This window comes from Triticum aestivum, chromosome 7B (genome assembly GCF_018294505.1).
Source record: "Triticum aestivum cultivar Chinese Spring chromosome 7B, IWGSC CS RefSeq v2.1, whole genome shotgun sequence".
In the NCBI taxonomy this organism is placed as follows: domain Eukaryota; kingdom Viridiplantae; phylum Streptophyta; class Magnoliopsida; order Poales; family Poaceae; genus Triticum; species Triticum aestivum.
The window spans coordinates 662,441,993-662,459,254 of NC_057813.1; the positions used below are offsets into that span (position 1 = coordinate 662,441,993).

Sequence of the window (17,262 nt, forward strand, 5' to 3'; positions counted from 1 at the left end):
CGCGCTGACGCCGACCAGCGCCTCCATGACGCCCAGCACAGAAGTTGTGCCGACGCCGACCAGCCCGCGCACGCCGACTCCCGCCAGTCCGACGTTGGAGGACGGCGTCGCCGTTTGATGCACCGCCTACGCGTCCTTCTTTTTGAACGCCGAACTTTCAAGTTATTTGGTCGCCGACCTGTGGCATGGGGATCGCCGGACTTTGTGACGATGATCGCCGGACTTGCCGCTTTTTTTGGTAGCGGGAAATGTCGCGTTTGAATTTAAATGGGTTGGGGCTGGCCCTTGGGGCCGTGACTGGGACCTAGATCACCCCAGTGCCTAAAAAGCGTCGGTCGATGGCCCGAAATAGCGTTGACCGCTGTGCTTGGGGGCCGAACGGTTGGAGATGCTCTAAGGACTGATGGGGAGGCGCCTGTGTATTGAAGACTGATGCGAAATTGGGGATATAGCGGTCTCAACCATATTTGTCAGAAAGATCACCCTCAAGGACAGAAGTGCATATGTCAGAAAGATCACCCTCAAGGACAGAAGCACATGGACTGTGCTACCAACATACAGAGCAGTGCATGACAAATACGTGCCTACGAAACTTTGAATACAAATCAGCTAATATAGTGATTGCAGATCCCGATGAGAATTGATGGTGCAAATTCCAGTGTGTAGTCGCCGAGTGCCCCTATGCAATTTCGGATGGGAACTGAACTAAACTAATTGTCGCTAATTGTGGGTTACTGAACTAAACTAATTGTCGCTTACTGTACGGCAGGAACTGAACTAATTGTCGCTTACTGTAATAATGGTGCTGCTTAAATAATTCCCAACGCGGACCACGCGCACTTGTCCACTTGCAACCCTAGCCTGCGGCCGGACATGAGTAGTACTATATCTTTCCCGTCAACCAGCGAGCCGCGTCGTCAATCTCGCTCTCCAGCCAGATCCATTCCATCCAGGACTTCAACAGTTCTTCAGTCGATCCAGGACTTTAGCAGTTCTTCGATTGATCATCAGGTTTGCCCCCAGTGTATGCAACTCTCGCTTAGGCATCTTTTCCCCCAGATCTGTCTCTACTCTCCTTTCGCTTGCCAGGCAGATCGTTCAAATTTTGTGGTCGGAAGAACATCAAAGTGAGCTTTTGTGTTAATTGGTTGGTGCATACCGAGATTTTGTTGAGTCGACCACAGGAGATCCGACATGTAGCGAATTCTTTCATGACTGTCACCTCTTTCATCTGTACTATTATTGGTCGTTTGGATCTTAGATACTCCATGCCATGACCTCTGCTTGCCGACGAATTCCCCAACACATGTTTCCAGAGGTGATCCTCAGTTACTATTTCCCTTGAAGGAAATACACAAACTACATCCGATTCTCACTTCACTCTGGTTCTTCTAAAAAGAGGTAATAGCACCAGGAGTCCCACAACTTGTCCTAGATGTGACGATCTGGTCCAAAACTTGCAAAAGCCAACTATTGAGTCCCACAACTTGCATCCAATGTGCAAATTTAGTCCTAGCCAATCAGACGACGACAAGTGGAGCCTAGTCAGCAGAGCCGGTCAGCGCAGCACATTTTTCAATTACCCCCCTGGCCTTAGCACAAATAAACCCGCACTACACCACCTGAGTTTAACTGCGTCGCCGCCATTGCCGCCGCGGAGTCCCGGTGGGTCATCGCCTCCTCCTCTCCCTGCAGCCTCTGCTCGGCGCGTCGTACCTGCGGGCGAGGAAGAACTACATCCTGCACCTCGCCCCGAGGGGCGGCCCCGTCGACTCCGTCGAGGAGTGGCACCGCTCCTTCCTCCCGCGGACGGCCGCGCTCGAATCGGAGCCCGAGGCGGGCGGCGGCGCCGAGGACCACGGCCCGCGCATCATTTACTCCTACAACCACGTGTTCACCGGCTTCGCCGCGCGGCTCACAGAGGAGGAGGCCGAGGCGCTGCGGACCACAGAGGGCTGCCTCAGGCTGTACGACCCCATCGCCATCGCGGCGTTCCAGGCCATGGAGCGCGGCATCTTCGTCAGCTGCGCGGCGGGGAACGCGGGTCCGGACCCGGGCTCCGTCGGCAACGGGGCGCCTTGGATGCTCACCGTCGCGGCCGGCACCATGGACCACGCCATACGCACCACCGTGAGGCTCGGAAACGGCGAGGAGTTCGACGGCGAGTCCCTGTTCCAGCCAGGCAACAACTCCGCCGCAAAGCCGCTTCCGCTTATGTACCCCGCCGCCGACGGCTCCGACACAAGCCGCGATTGCAGCGTGCTGCGCGGAGCCGAGGTGAGCGACAAGGTGGTGCTCTGCGAGAGCAGAGTTCTGAACGGCCGCATCGAGGCTGGCCAGACCGTGTCCGCGTACGGCGGCGTGGGCATGATCGTGATGAACAGAGCAGCCGAGGGGGTACACCACCTTCGCTGACCCGCATGTCCTCCCTGCCTCGCACCTGAGCTGCGATGCCGGGACCAAGATCGCGGCCTACATCAACTCCACGGCCAACCCGACGGCGAGCATCGCGTTCAAGGGCACAGTCATGGGCGCGCTGCCGGCGCCGGCCGTTACTTTCTTCTCGTCCCGAGGTCCGAGCAAGGCCAGCCCGGGCATCCTGAAGCCGGACATCACGGGGCCCGGCATGAACATACTCGCGGCGTGGGCGCCGAGCGAGTCGCACACGGAGTTCTCCGACGGGGGCGTCGGCCTCTCTTTCTTCGTGGAGTCTGGCACGTCCATGTCGACGCCGCACCTGAACGGCATCGCCGCACTCATCAAGAGCCTGCACCCGGACTGGTCACCGGCGGCGATCAAATCCTCCATCATGACGACGTCGGACGCAGTGGACCGCACCGGCGTGCCCCTCAAGGACGAGCAGTACCGCCTCGCCACCTTCTACGCCATGGGCGCGGGCTACGTCAACCCCGCGCTCGCCTTTGACCCGGCCTAGTCTACGACCTCCACGCCGACGACTACCTCCCCTACCTCTGCGGCCTCGGCATCGGCGACGAGGGCGTCACCGAGATCGCCCACCGCCCGGTCACCTGCGCCAGCCTCAAGGCCACCACCGAGGCAGAGCTGAACTACCCGTCCCTCATCGTCAACCTGTTGGCCCAGCCGATCACAGTCAACCGCACGGTGACCAACGTCGGGAAGCCGAACTCGGTGTACACCGCCGTGGTGGACATGCCCAAAGACGTGTCGGTGACTGTGCAGCTGCCGATGCTGCGGTTCGCGGAGGCCAAGGAGAAGCAGAGCTTCACGGTGACGGTGCGGTGGGCGGGACTGCCGAGCGTCGCCGGCGCCGAGGGCAACCTGAAGTGGGTCTTCGACGACCACATCGTGCGGAGCCCCATCGTGGTTCCGCCCAAGGCCGCGTAGTAATTCTGCGGCCGGCAGCATGTATAGCTAGCTAGCATCGGTAGGCTGCTGCGCTTCGGTGGTTTTGTGCAGGCTGCATGCAAACTGGAGCGATTTTGTAAATAGCGCGAATCAATAAAAATGTGTCTCCAGAACATCTTGTCCTCCGAAAATAGAGGGAATCCATGTATGTGTTTACTTTTTTTATCTGAGGGTCGAGATTTGCAATGAACTGCATGACTAGTTGGCTACGCTCACTGCATGCATGATGGTGGATCATGCAAATATCGGAAACGCCAAGGACAAATTATTTCCTCCTTAGCACAAAGGTGAGTGAGTGGAGCAGGATATTCCAGGAATATACCACGCAGTTAAACTCAGGTGGTGTTGTGCGGGTTTATTTGTGCTAAGTCCAGGGGGGTAATTGCAAAAAGTACGGTGCTGACCAGGTGGAGTGGGCTGTGCTGACTTGGCTCCACTTGTCGTCGTCTGATTGGGTAGGACCAAAATTGCACATTGGCTGCAAGTTGTGTGACTCAATAGTTACCTTTTGCAAGTTTGAGACCAAATCATCACATTCAGGACAAGTTCTGGGACTCCTGATGCTATTACCTCTTCTAAAAAGTAACTCAGGAATCAAAAACAAATGTAATAGAGAGGAAAGGTCATAAATGCCCCCATACCAGGTAGTGGGCCCGTAATAATCGATCCCTTGGAACTCTGAATCCCAAACCAAATACAAGTCCACACGGCGGCGCTTCTCTATTCCACGAGCGGCTTTTGCGGCTGCCAGCGAACGCCGCTGCCGTCTGCTCACCCAGACCCAAGCATCTCTTCCTTCTCACCCGTACCGCTTCCATATGCCATACCGGCCTGCCTGCAAGCTCGCCATGGTGGATCCCTTTGGCCTTTACTACCAGGTCACACTTTCTTGGCGTTCTTACAAGCACTCGGCATCCCATCGCAGGGGCGAGGCATAGGTCTATTTTTTATGCTAAAGTATGATGCAGCGTGTCTGCTTTCCGTACAAGTTATGCATGTATGCCTCTCAACTATGCCAAATGTTTTCGGCCTTACTAGAAAGATGAAACGTTTAACCTGGTCAATCCTAGCAGGATATATATATATATATATATATATATATATATATATATATATATATATATATATATATATACATATACATATATATAAAAGATACCATGGTGAACAAGTTAGAACATTCAGGTGCGACGACAAGGGAGTTTACACTCGAGTTGTTGAGACAAATTACAGATAATTTTTCTGAGAAGCACGAAATTGGTCGTGGTGGGTTCGGAATAGTCTACAAGGTACATTTGACTATTGCTTTCATATTATTATATTTTTTGAACAATCTTGCTTTCATGTTGCAATTATACTATAAGAACCCATGTAATTTTTCTAACAGGGAGTACTGGATGATGGGGAAGAGATTGCTATCAAAAAGCTTCACTGCGTGCCGGGGCTTGATGACACACAATTTAGGAATGAGTTTAATAACCTTATGACAGCCCAACATCCAAATATTACCCGGTTGATCGGCTACTGTTATTATCTAGGACATCAACGCATTAAGTACAATGATGAATATGTTTTTGCCCATGTGGTAGAAAAATGTCTGTGCTTTGAATACTTGAAGAGTGGAAGCCTTGACAAGCATATTTCTGGTATGACTATGCCCTATTCAGCACATTCAATTGTTTTGCATGTAGAGGAGGAATAATCCCTAAATTTATGTACTTCTTAGATCCCTAGATTTACGTCTTGCTACACTGCATGTTTACCTCTGCAGATGAATCATGCGGACTAGATTGGCACACACGCTTCAAAATTATTAAGGGAGTTAGTGAGGGCTTAAATTACCTTCATAATGGATGCAAAGATTCTATTTACCATCTTGACTTGAAACCTGGAAATATATTGCTGGACAAGAACATGGTCCCAAAAATTGGAGATTTTGGTCTGTCAAGACTTTTCCAATCAGAAAAAACCCATATCACAAGCAAATTTGTGGGAACAGTGTAAGTTGATGCCTCAATTCTAAATAATCAATTTATTCTTCAAAACAAATTAAATATATACCATGCAGTGGATACATGCCACCAGAATACATCAATAGAGGCGCAATCACAACGAAGTTTGACATATTCAGTTTGGGTGTTATAATCGTTCGGATAGTGGCAGGTCATGAGGGCTATTCCAGATGTGAACAAATGTCCCCTCAAGAATTTATTGAGCATGTAAGGAAAATATTTTTGTATCATGGACATTAACCCCCTTTCCACAAATATAATAATCCTGTCGTGTCTTACTTTCTATGCCACTCGCCACTTTGCAGGTACATGAAAACTGGAGAAAACGGCTGCAGGAAACAATGTCATCGTACACATCAGAGCAAGTTAAAACATGCATTGAAATAGCTTTAAGGTGTGTGGAGTTTGACCGAGAGAAAAGGCCTACCATAGCGGATATTGTGGATGAATTGAATAAGATTGAGGATGCTGGAAGTTCAGCTATAGGCAAGGTATTTTATTTATATTGTCACACTGCTGACTATGCTCCCATGTGTCCATGGGTAATTTTTTGTTCACCTGCAACATGAGTTTCCTTTTGGTTGTGCCTTTGCTCATTCAAGATCTCAGAAGAAACTGAGCACTCCCCGGAAAAACAACTTGCGATTGAAGAACAAAAAATAGAGTGTACAAAAGAGCATACCAGGTACTTATTTTTGTTTCGCAATGACAATCATGCCATTACACATAGGACTTGTTCTTTCCACTTTTCACAATAACTCATCATTTTGCTTGCATCTTAGCAGATACGCGAGAACAAATCGCATTTCCACTCTCGTGAAGTATCATGCAGCAGAGTCAATTGGTTTCGTAATTGGTGCCATGGTCTCCCTCTCTCTGACCCCCAAGCTGGTCGAGCTCCCCAGCGACAAGTACAACTTGCATGTAAACTGCAAGAAAGAGGTAGAGTACCTCTACAAAGAGTTGGTGCGCATGCAAGCTGGCCGGCACGACCTGGCCGAGGTGTCGCGAGACCAGCTGGATGAGGTCGTGAAGCTCTGGGCCGAGGAAGTAAAGGACCTCTTATATCAAGAGGAGAACACCGTTGACCTGGATGAGGTGCCGCGGGACCAGCTGAATGATGTTGTTAAGCTCTGGGCCGAGGAAGTAAAGGACCTCTCATATCAAGAGGAGAATACCATTGACCTTGATGAGGTGCAGCGGGACCAGCTGAATGGTGTTGGTAAGCTCTGGGCGAAGGAAGTAAAGGACCTCTCATATCAAGAGGAGAATACCGTTGACCTGAACGAGGTGCCACGGGACCAGCTGCATGGTGTTGTTAAGCTCTGGGCCGAGGAAGTAAAGGGCCTATCATATCAGGAGGAGAATACCGTTGACCTGGCCGAGGTGCCGCAGGGCCAGCTGGATCAGGGGGAGAATACCGTTGATTCCTTTATGGTGTGCTCACCTCGCAAGTCTCTGTCACGCCTGTGATGGTGGGTAGCACCTCCACAACTCTTTTTTTAGACAAAGCATCTCAACAACTACTACAGCCTCTACATGACTCAAGGCTGGCCCATCGTGAGCAGCCCGTGGGCCAGCGCAGCTACGGAGGAGTCCCCACGTTCGGACAAAAATGTTAAAATCGAAGATATATTAAAAAACACTGTTTGATGAATAGTATGGTCTCAATTGTGTTTTCTTCACTAAGAATACCACGGGTGTCAATACTTCATGAAACTTCACACGTGAATAGAATGTTCGAGCAGGTTTGATAACCCGATTTTTTTGAATTTGTAAGAAAATTCTTGTATTTTTTGGAATTTACTATTATTGTGAGTGCACATGGAACCATGTTCACCTTTGTATTTTCGATATTAACATATCCAAAACATCTATATTTGTAAACGGAAGGAGTAGTCACTAACAATCACCAAGCTCTGGTGCAAGCTTCATGCGTCCATCAGCGGGAGGTCGCGAGTTCGATTTGTGGCCGATTCGTGGCTAACATGATGCTTTTTTGTGGGGATTTTACACTGCTCGCGGCTGGCTGTTCCCCTATGAGCCGGCACAAAACTGGAAGTGATATCCTACATGGCTAACCCATACTGTCCGCATGGACCGCGTTTTCTCGACCACCTCCACAGTATCCGCTGAATATGAAATGTCTTAATAACCCTTTTGAGAAAAATATAATTAATTCCACAACTGAACAACGATGCGGCAATGCATGTGGTTACCCCTAGTAGTCCACTGTGCCCTGATTTTCCACTGACATTAGGTGCATCTCTAACAAATCCCCTAAAGACGTTCCTCCTCTAACTGACACCTAACCGATCCCTTAGAAGCTTCAGAGGAGGATAATTTTTACTCCAGCCGCCTCTTGATCCCTTAGATATACGCGCCCACAGCAGAGGCTAGAGTAAACAAATTGCTTCGAAGGTGCCCCCGCACCTCCTATTCAGTCCCCGCCGCCTTGGACCAGCCACAGACTGCCGCCGCTGCACCCCCATCGCGGTCCACTACTCCTCGGTCACCCTTGAGCAGCTCCAAGCTCCTAGCACGCATGCATGGAAGCTCCACGGCAGCTCACTGGCGCACAAGTGGAGTGTGCATGCATCTACAACGCGGGCCGTGTGCGTGGTGTCGAGGACACAGTGGCGCAGGTGTGGTGGGTGTGAGGGCGTGGCTAAGGGCGTGCAAGGTTGAGCCTGGCTTGGCCACGACGGTCGGCTGGAACGGCATGGCTGGGGGTGTGTGTAGCGAGGGGTTGCGTTAGCTTTGTGCATACCGCGGATGCCAAGGGTGCCGCAGTGTGTGCGTGGGACACGTACAGGAACGGATGATATGCTGGTCGAGCTTCGAAGCTTTGGATATGGAAGCCATGTACGAATTCGAGTGGACAACACACAAACAACAAGAAACGGAGGAAGAGACATGGCTCACCTTGGGGAGGTCGATGGTGAGTTGGGTGAGGGTCTGTGAATCGGAACGACGACGAGAGCCAGGTGGATGCACAATGGCCGGAGCTCAAGATGCCACGGATGAAGGCAAGGTAGAAGACGAGACCTATTTGTTGCTTCCTCTCGGGTGGATGAAACCAACACCGGGGAAGAACATGGACATGACCGCACGTCCTGGGGCCATCGATGACGCGTCCTCCTTGCTGGTGTTGCTCGTCCCGAAGTGGTCACCATCATCGCCGCAGAGATTGTAAGACAAAGTAATTTGGGAACTGCTCAACACCCATAACCTGGGGTGTGGCTATCTCATTATATAGAGGTACCCAAGAGGTACAATACAATGTTACAATACAGATATACAAAGGCTACGTATATACAGTCTAACACCCTCCCTCAATCTTAACTATGTCCTGAGGTACAAAGCAAGTTAAGATTGCGCCTACAGCCTACAAACTGTGGTTGTGGAAGAGGCTTTGTGAAGATGTCAGCAAGTTGATCCTTTGATGAGATGAACTTGATACAGAGTAGCTTCTATGCAACACGTTCCCGAACAAAGTAATAATCCACCTCAATGTGTTTTGTCCTCGCATGAAACACTGGATTAGAAGAAAGATATGTAGCACCAATGTTGTCACACCACAGAACCGGAGGACGAGCTTGAGGAACACGCAACTCTCTCAACAGAGACTGTACCCATATGATCTCAGCAGTTGCATCAGCAACAGCTTTGTACTCAGCCTCAGTACTACTGCGAGACACAGTTGCTTCCTTGCGAGCATTCCAGGCGATCAAGTTAGGACCCAGAAATACCGCATAACCCCCCGTGGATCGCCTGTCATCTGGACTCCCAGCCCAATCGGCATCAGAGAAAGCCGAGAGCTCATACGACGGTGCAGGCTGAAGAAGCAAACCATAGGCAGCAGTAAGACTGACATAGCGCAATATACGCTTCACAGCTGACCAGTGAGACGTCCTGGGTGCATGCAAAAACTGACAAACACGGTTAACTACATAGGAGATATCAGGCCTGGTAATAGTGAGATATTGCAGACCACCAACAATACTGCGATACTCAGTAGCATCATCAGACGAGAGGGAGTCACCATCAAGAGCAGACAACCGATCAGTGGCAGACATCGGAGTGTAAACAGGTTTGCATTTAAGCATTCCAGCACGACGCAACAAGTCCAAGGAGTACTTCTTCTGAGTGAGAGTCAAACCAGCAGAGCCACGCAACCGTGCCATCCGTCCACTCCTTCGGGCGAAAAACACCGGACTGGCTCCGTGTGCGAGGCCGATGTTAGAAATATGCCCTAGAGGCAATAATAAAAGTATTATTATATTTCCTTGTTCATGATAATTGTCTTTTATTCATGCTATAACTGTATTATCCGGAAATCGTAATACACGTGTGAATACATAGACCACAATATGTCCCTAGTGAGCCTCTAGTTGACTAGCTCGTTGTGATCAACAGATAGTCATGGTTTCCTGGCTATGGACATTGGATGTCGTTGATAACGGGATCACATCATTAGGAGAATGATGTGATGGACAAGACCCAATCCTAAGCATAGCACAAAGATCGTGTAATTCGTTTGCTAGAGCTTTGCCAATGTCAAGTATCTCTTCCTTTGACCATGAGATCGTGTAACTCCTGGATACCGTAGGAGTGCTTTGGGTGTATCAAACGTCACAACGTAACTGGGTGACTATAAAGGTGCACTACAGGTATCTCCGAAAGCATCTATTGTTTTATGCGGATCGAGACTGGGATTTGTCACTCCGTGTAAACGGAGAGGTATCTCTGGGCCCACTCGGTAGGACATCATCATATGCGCAATGTGACCAAGGAGTTGATCACGGGATGATGTGTTACGGAACGAGTAAAGTGACTTGCCGGTAACGAGATTGAACAAGGTATTGGATACCGACGATCGAATCTCGGGCAAGTAACATACCGATAGACAAAGGGAATTGTATACGGGATCGATTGAGTCCTTGACATCGTGGTTCATCCGATGAGATCATCGTGGAACATGTGGGAGCCAACATGGGTATCCAGATCCCGCTGTTGGTTATTGACCGGAGAACGTCTCGGTCATGTCTGCATGTCTCCCGAACCCGTAGGGTCTACACACTTAAGGTTCGATGACGCTAGGGTTATAAAGGAAGCTTGTATGTGGTTACCGAATGTTGTTCGGAGTCCCGGATGAGATCCCGGACGTCACGAGGAGTTCCGGAATGGTCCGGAGGTAAAGATTTATATATAGGAAGTCCTGTTTCGGCCATCGGGACAAGTTTCGGGGTCATCGGTATTGTACCGGGACCACCGGAAGGGTCCCGGGGGCCCACCGGGTGGGGCCACCTGCCCCGGGGGGCCACATGGGCTGTAGGGGGTGCGCCTTGGCCTACATGGGCCAAGGGCACCAGCCCCAAGAGGCCCATGCGCCTAGGGAACCCTAGAGGGAAGAGTCCTCAAGGGGGAAGGCACCTCCGAGGTGCCTTGGGGAGGATGGACTCCTCCCCCCCTCCTTGGCCGCACCCCAAAACCCATCTAGGGCTGGCCGCCGCCCCTAGGGGGTGGGAAAACCCTAAAGGGGGCGCAGCCCCCTTCCCCCTATATATATTGAGGCATGGGGCTGCCCATCTCACGTGATTTGATCTCTCGTTGGTGCAGCCCTGCCCCTCTCCCTCCTCCTCTTCTCCCATGGTGCTTGGCGAAGCCCTGCGGGATTGCCACGCTCCTCCACCACCACCACGCCGTTGTGCTGCTGTTGGATGGAGTCTTCCTCAACCTCTCCCTCTCTCCTTGCTGGATCAAGGCGTGGGAGACGTCACCGGGCTGTACGTGTGTTGAACGCGGAGGTGCCGTGCGTTCGGCACTTGATCATCGGTGATCTGAATCACGACGAGTACGACTCCATCAACCCCGTTCACTTGAACGCTTCCGCTTAGCGATCTACAAGGGTATGTAGATGCAACTCTCCTCCCTTTCTACTCGTTGCTGGTCTCTCCATAGATAGATCTTGGTGATACGTAGGAAAATTTTGAATTTCTGCTACGTTCCCCAACAGTGGCATCATGAGCTAGGTCTATTGCGTAGATTCTTTGCACGAGTAGAACACAAAGTAGTTGTGGGCGTTGATGTTGTTCAATATGCTTACCGTTACTAGTCCAATCTTGTTTCGACGGTATTGTGGGATGAAGCGGCCCGGACCGACCTTACACGTACTCTTACGTGAGACAGGTTCCACCGATTGACATGCACTTGGTGCATAAGGTGGCTAGCGGGTGCCAGTCTCTCCCACTTTAGTCGGAACGGATTCGATGAAAAGGGTCCTTATGAAGGGTAAATAGCAATTGGCATATCACGTTGTGGTTTTGCGTAGGTAAGAAACGTTCTTGCTAGAAACCCATAGCAGCCACGTAAAACATGCAACAACAATTAGAGGACGTCTAACTTGTTTTTGCAGGGTATGTCATGTGATGTGATATGGCCAAAAGGATGTGATGAATGATATATGTGATGTATGAGATTGATCATGTTCTTGTAATAGGAATCACGACTTGCATGTCGATGAGTATGACAACCGGCAGGAGCCATAGGAGTTGTCTTTATTTTTTGTATGACCTGCGTGTCATTAAAGAACGCCATGTAAACTACTTTACTTTATTGCTAAACGCGTTAGTCATAGAAGTAGAAGTAGTCGTTGGCGTGACAACTTCATGAAGACACGATGATGGAGATCATGATGATGGAGATCATGGTGTCATGCCGGTGACAAGATGATCATGGAGCCCCGAAGATGAAGATCAAAGGAGCTATATGATATTGGCCATATCATGTCACTACTCTTTTGATTGCATGTGATGTTTATCATGTTTATGCATCTTGTTTGCTTAGAACGACGGTAGTAAATAAGATGATCCCTTACAAAATTTCAAGAAGTGTTCTCCCCTAACTGTGCACCGTTGCTACAGTTCGTCGCTTCTAAGCACCACGTGATGATCGGGTGTGATGGATTCTTACGTTCACATACAACGGGTGTAAGACAGTTTTACACAGCGAAAACACTTAGGGTTAACTTGACGAGCCTAGCATGTGCAGACATGGCCTCGGAACACGGAGACCGAAAGGTCGAGCATGAGTCGTATAGTAGATACGATCAACATGAAGATGTTCACCGATGATGACTAGTCCGTCTCACGTGATGATCGGACACGGCCTAGTTGACTCGGATCATGTAATCACTTAGATGACTAGAGGGATGTCTATCTGAGTGGGAGTTCATAAGATGAACTTAATTATCCTGAACATAGTCAAAAGACCTTTTGCAAATTATGTCGTAGTTCACGCTATAGTTCTACTGTTTTAGATATGTTCCTAGAGAAAATATAGTTGAAAGTTGAAAGTAGCAATTATGCAGACAGTAGAAAGCTTATGTCCTTAATGCACTGCTCAGTGTGCCGAACCCCAAACGTCGTTTGTGGAAGTTGCGAACATCGGACATACACGTTTTGATAACTACGTGATAGTTCAGTTAAATGGTTTAAGTAGAGGCACCAAAGACATTTTCGAAATGTCGCGGAACATATGAGATGTTTCGAGGGCTGAAATTGGGATTTCAGGCTCGTGCCCACGTCAAGAGGTATGAGACCTCCGACGATTTTCTTAGCCTGCAAACTAAGGGAGAAAAGCTCAATCGTTGAGCTTGTGCTCAGATTGTCTGAGTGCAACAATCACTTGAATCGAGTGGGAGTTGATCTTCCAGATGAGATAGTGATGTTTCCCCAAAGTCATTGCCACCAAGCTGCTAGAGCTTCGTGATGAACTATAACATATCAGGGATAAATAAGATGATCCTTGAGGTATTCACGATGTTTGACACCGCGAAAGTAGAAATCAAGAAGGAGCATCAATTGTTGATGGTTGGTGAAACCACTAGTTTCAAGAAGGGCAAGGGAACAAAGGGATACTTCATGAAACGGCAAATCAGCTGTTGTACCAATGAAGAAACCCGAGATTGAACCCAAACCCGAGACTAAGTGCTTCTGTAATAAGGGGAACAACCACTGGAGCAAGATTACCCTAGATACTTGGTGGATGAGAAGGCTGGCAAGGTCGATAGAAGTATATTGGATATACATTATGTTAATGTGTACTTTACTAGTACTCCTAGTAGCACTAGGGTATTAGATACCGGTTCGGTTGCTAAGTGTTAGTAACTCGAAATAAAAGCTACGGAATGAAACGGAGACTAGCTAAAGGTGAGCTGACGATATGTGTTGGAAGTGTTTCCAAGTTTGATGTGATCTAACATCGCACGCTCCCTCTACCATCAAGATTAGTATTAAACCTGAATAAGTGCTCTTGCACCTATAGGAATGGTTTATTGAATCTTGATCATAGTGATACACATTTTCATGCCAAAAGATATAAGAAAGTAATGATAGTACCACTTACTTGTGGCACTGCCATGTAAGTCATATTGGTATAAAACGCATGAAGAAGCTCCATGTTGATGGATCTTTGGACTCACTCGTTTTTGAAAAGTTTGAGACATGCGAACCATGTCTATTGGTATATATGCATGAAGAAACTCCATGCAAATGGACCGTTTGAACTCACTTGATTTTGAATCACTTGAGATATGCAAATCATACCACATGGGCAAGATGACTGAAAAGCCTCGTTTTCAGTAAGATGGAACAAGATAGCAACTTGTTGGAAGTAACACATTTTGATGTGTCCAATCCAATGAGTGCTGAGGCATGCAGTGAATATCGTTATGATCTTACTTCACAGATGATTCGAGTAGATGTTGAGAATATTTACTTGATGAAACACAAGTCTGAATTATTGAATGGTTCAAGTAATTTCAGAGTGAAGTAGAAGATCATTGTGACAAGAGGATAAAATGTCTATGATATGATCATAGAGATGAATATCTGAGTTACGAGTTTTGGCACACAATTAAGACATTGTGGAAATTGTTTCACAATTAATACCGCCTGGAACACCATAGTGTGATGGTGTGTCCGAACATCATAGTTGCACCCTATTGGATATGGTGCGTACCATGATGTCTCTTATCGAATTATCACTATCGTTCATGGGTTAGGCATTAAAGACAACCACATTCACTTTAAATAGGGCACCATGTAATTCCGATGAGATGACACCGTATGAATTATGGTTTAGAGAAACCTAAGTTGTCGTTTCTTAAAAGTTTGGGGCTGCGACGCTTATATGAAAAAGTTTCAGGTTGATAAGCTCGAACCCAAAGCGGATAAAATGCATCTTCATAGGAAACCCAAAACAGTTGGGTATACCTCCTAATTCAGATCCGAAAGCAATATGAATTGTTTCTACAATCGGGTCCTTTCTCGAGGAAAGGTTTCTCTCGAAAGAGTTGAGTGGGAGGATGGTGGAGACTTGATGAGGTTATTGAACCGTCTCTTCAACTAGTGTGTGGCAGGGCTCAGGAAGTTGTTCCTGTGGCACCTACACCAATTGAAGTGGAAGCTTATGATATTGATCATGAAACTTCGGATCAAGTCACTACCAAACCTCATAGGACGACAAGGACACGTACTACTTCGGAGTGGTAAGGTGATCCTGTCTTGAAGGTCATGTTGCTAGACAACAATGAACCTACGAGCTATGGAGAAGCGATGGTGGGCCCGGATTCCGATAAATGGCTTGAGGCCATAAAATCCGAGAGAGGATCCATGTATGAAAACAAAGTGTAGACTTTGGCAGAACGGCTCGATGGTCGTAAGGCAAATGAGTACAGATGGATTTCAAAAGGAAGACGGACAATGATGGTAAATGTCACCATTAAGAAAGCTCGACTTGTCGTTAAGATGTTTTCCGACAAGTTCAAGGAGTTGACTACGATGAGATTTTCTCACTCGTAGCGATGCTAAGAGTCTGTTGGAATTATATTAGCGATTACTGCATTATTTATGAAATCTTGCAGATAGGATGTCAAAACATTGTTTCCTCGACAATTTTAATGAGGAAAGGTTGTATGTGATACAACCGGAAGGTTTTGTCAATCCCGAAAGATGCTAATAAGTATGCAAAGCTCCAGCAATCCTTCTAAGGACTGGAGTGAGCATCTCGGAGTTGGAATGTATGCTTTGATGATGATCAAAAATTTTGGGTTTGTACAAAGTTTATGAGAAACTTGTATTTCCAAAGAAGTGAGTGGGAGCACTATAGAATTTCTGATGAGTATATGTTGTTGACATATTGTTGATCAGAAATGACGTAGAATTTCTGGAAAGCATATAGGGTTATTTTGAAAGTGTTTTTCAATGGAAAGCCTGGATTAAGCTACTTGAACATTGAGCATCAAGATCTATAAGGATAGATCAAAATGCTTAATAGTACTTTCAAATGAGCACATACCTTGACATGATCTTGAAGGTGTTCAAGATGGACCAGTCAAAGAAGGAGTTCTTGCCTGAGTTGTAAGGTACGAAGTTAAGACTTAAAGCTCGACCACGGCAGAATAGAGAGAAAGGACGAAGGTCGTCCCCTATGCTTAAGACGTAGGCTCTTCAGTATGCTATGTTGTGTACCGCACCTGAAGTGTGCCTTGCCATGAGTCAGTCAAGGGGTACAAGAGTGATCCATGAATGGATCATAGGACAGCGGTCAAAGTTATCCTTAGTAACTAGTGGACTAAGGAATTTTTCTCGATTATGGAGGTGGTAAAAGAGTTCGTCGTAAAGGTTACGCCGATGCAAGCTTAACACCTATCCGGATAGCTCTGAGTAGAGAGACCGGATACATATAATGGAGCAATAATTTAGAATAGCTCCAAGTAGAACAGTTGTTTGGAATAGCTCCAAATAGAGCGTGGTAGCTGCATCTAGGAGATGACATAGAGATTTGTAAAGCACACACGGATCTGAAAGGTTCAGACCTGTTGACTAAAACCTCTCTCACAAGCAACATGATCAAACATAAAACTCATTGAGTATTAATCACATAGTGATGTGAACTAGACTACTGACTCTAGTAAACTCTTGGGTATTAGTCACATGGCGATGTGACCTGTGAGTGTTAATCACATGGCGATGTGAACTAGATTATTGACTCTAGTGCAAGTGGGAGACTGTTAGAAATATGCCCTAGAGGCAATAATAAAAGTATTATTATATTTCCTTGTTCATGATAATTGTCTTTTATTCATGCTATAACTGTATTATCCGGAAATCGTAATACACGTGTGAATACATAGACCACAATATGTCCCTAGTGAGCCTCTAGTTGACTAGCTCGTTGTGATCAACAGATAGTCATGGTTTCCTGGCTATGGACATTGGATGTCGTTGATAACGGGATCACATCATTAGGAGAATGATGTGATGGACAAGACCCAATCCTAAGCATAGCACAAAGATCGTGTAATTCGTTTGCTAGAGCTTTGCCAATGTCAAGTATCTCTTCCTTTGACCATGAGATCGTGTAACTCCTGGATACCGTAGGAGTGCTTTGGGTGTATCAAACGTCACAACGTAACTGGGTGACTATAAAGGTGCACTACAGGTATCTCCGAAAGCATCTATTGTTTTATGCGGATCGAGACTGGGATTTGTCACTCCGTGTAAACGGAGAGGTATCTCTGGGCCCACTCGGTAGGACATCATCATATGCGCAATGTGACCAAGGAGTTGATCACGGGATGATGTGTTACGGAACGAGTAAAGTGACTTGCCGGTAACGAGATTGAACAAGGTATTGGATACCGACGATCGAATCTCGGGCAAGTAACATACCGATAGACAAAGGGAATTGTATACGGGATCGATTGAGTCCTTGACATCGTGGTTCATCCGATGAGATCATCGTGGAACATGTGGGAGCCAACATGGGTATCCAGATCCCGCTGTTGGTTATTGAC

The 17,262-nt window shown here is 47.6% G+C and overlaps 1 protein-coding gene and 1 pseudogene across 2 annotated transcripts; both read left to right on the forward strand.

Moving 5' to 3' along the window:
• Positions 1 to 819: 819 nt before the first annotated feature.
• On the forward strand, positions 820 to 7,250 carry LOC123160459 (cysteine-rich receptor-like protein kinase 28). 2 transcript variants are annotated; one of them, XM_044578277.1, is made up of 8 exons: positions 820 to 1,011; positions 4,573 to 4,676; positions 4,775 to 5,033; positions 5,159 to 5,387; positions 5,456 to 5,606; positions 5,705 to 5,890; positions 6,002 to 6,084; positions 6,182 to 7,250. In XM_044578277.1, the coding sequence occupies exons 3-8, from the start codon at positions 4,871 to 4,873 to the stop codon at positions 6,870 to 6,872; spliced, it is 1,503 nt and encodes a 500-aa protein (XP_044434212.1). In that variant the 5' UTR covers positions 820 to 1,011; positions 4,573 to 4,676; positions 4,775 to 4,870; the 3' UTR covers positions 6,873 to 7,250. The 2 variants fall into 2 exon arrangements, with proteins under 2 accessions (XP_044434212.1, XP_044434211.1); XM_044578276.1 differs by lacking the exon at positions 820 to 1,011 and having other exon boundaries at positions 4,548 to 4,676; positions 6,185 to 7,250.
• Positions 867 to 3,609, forward strand: LOC123160460 (subtilisin-like protease 4; annotated as a pseudogene).
• Positions 7,251 to 17,262: the final 10,012 nt, after the last annotated feature.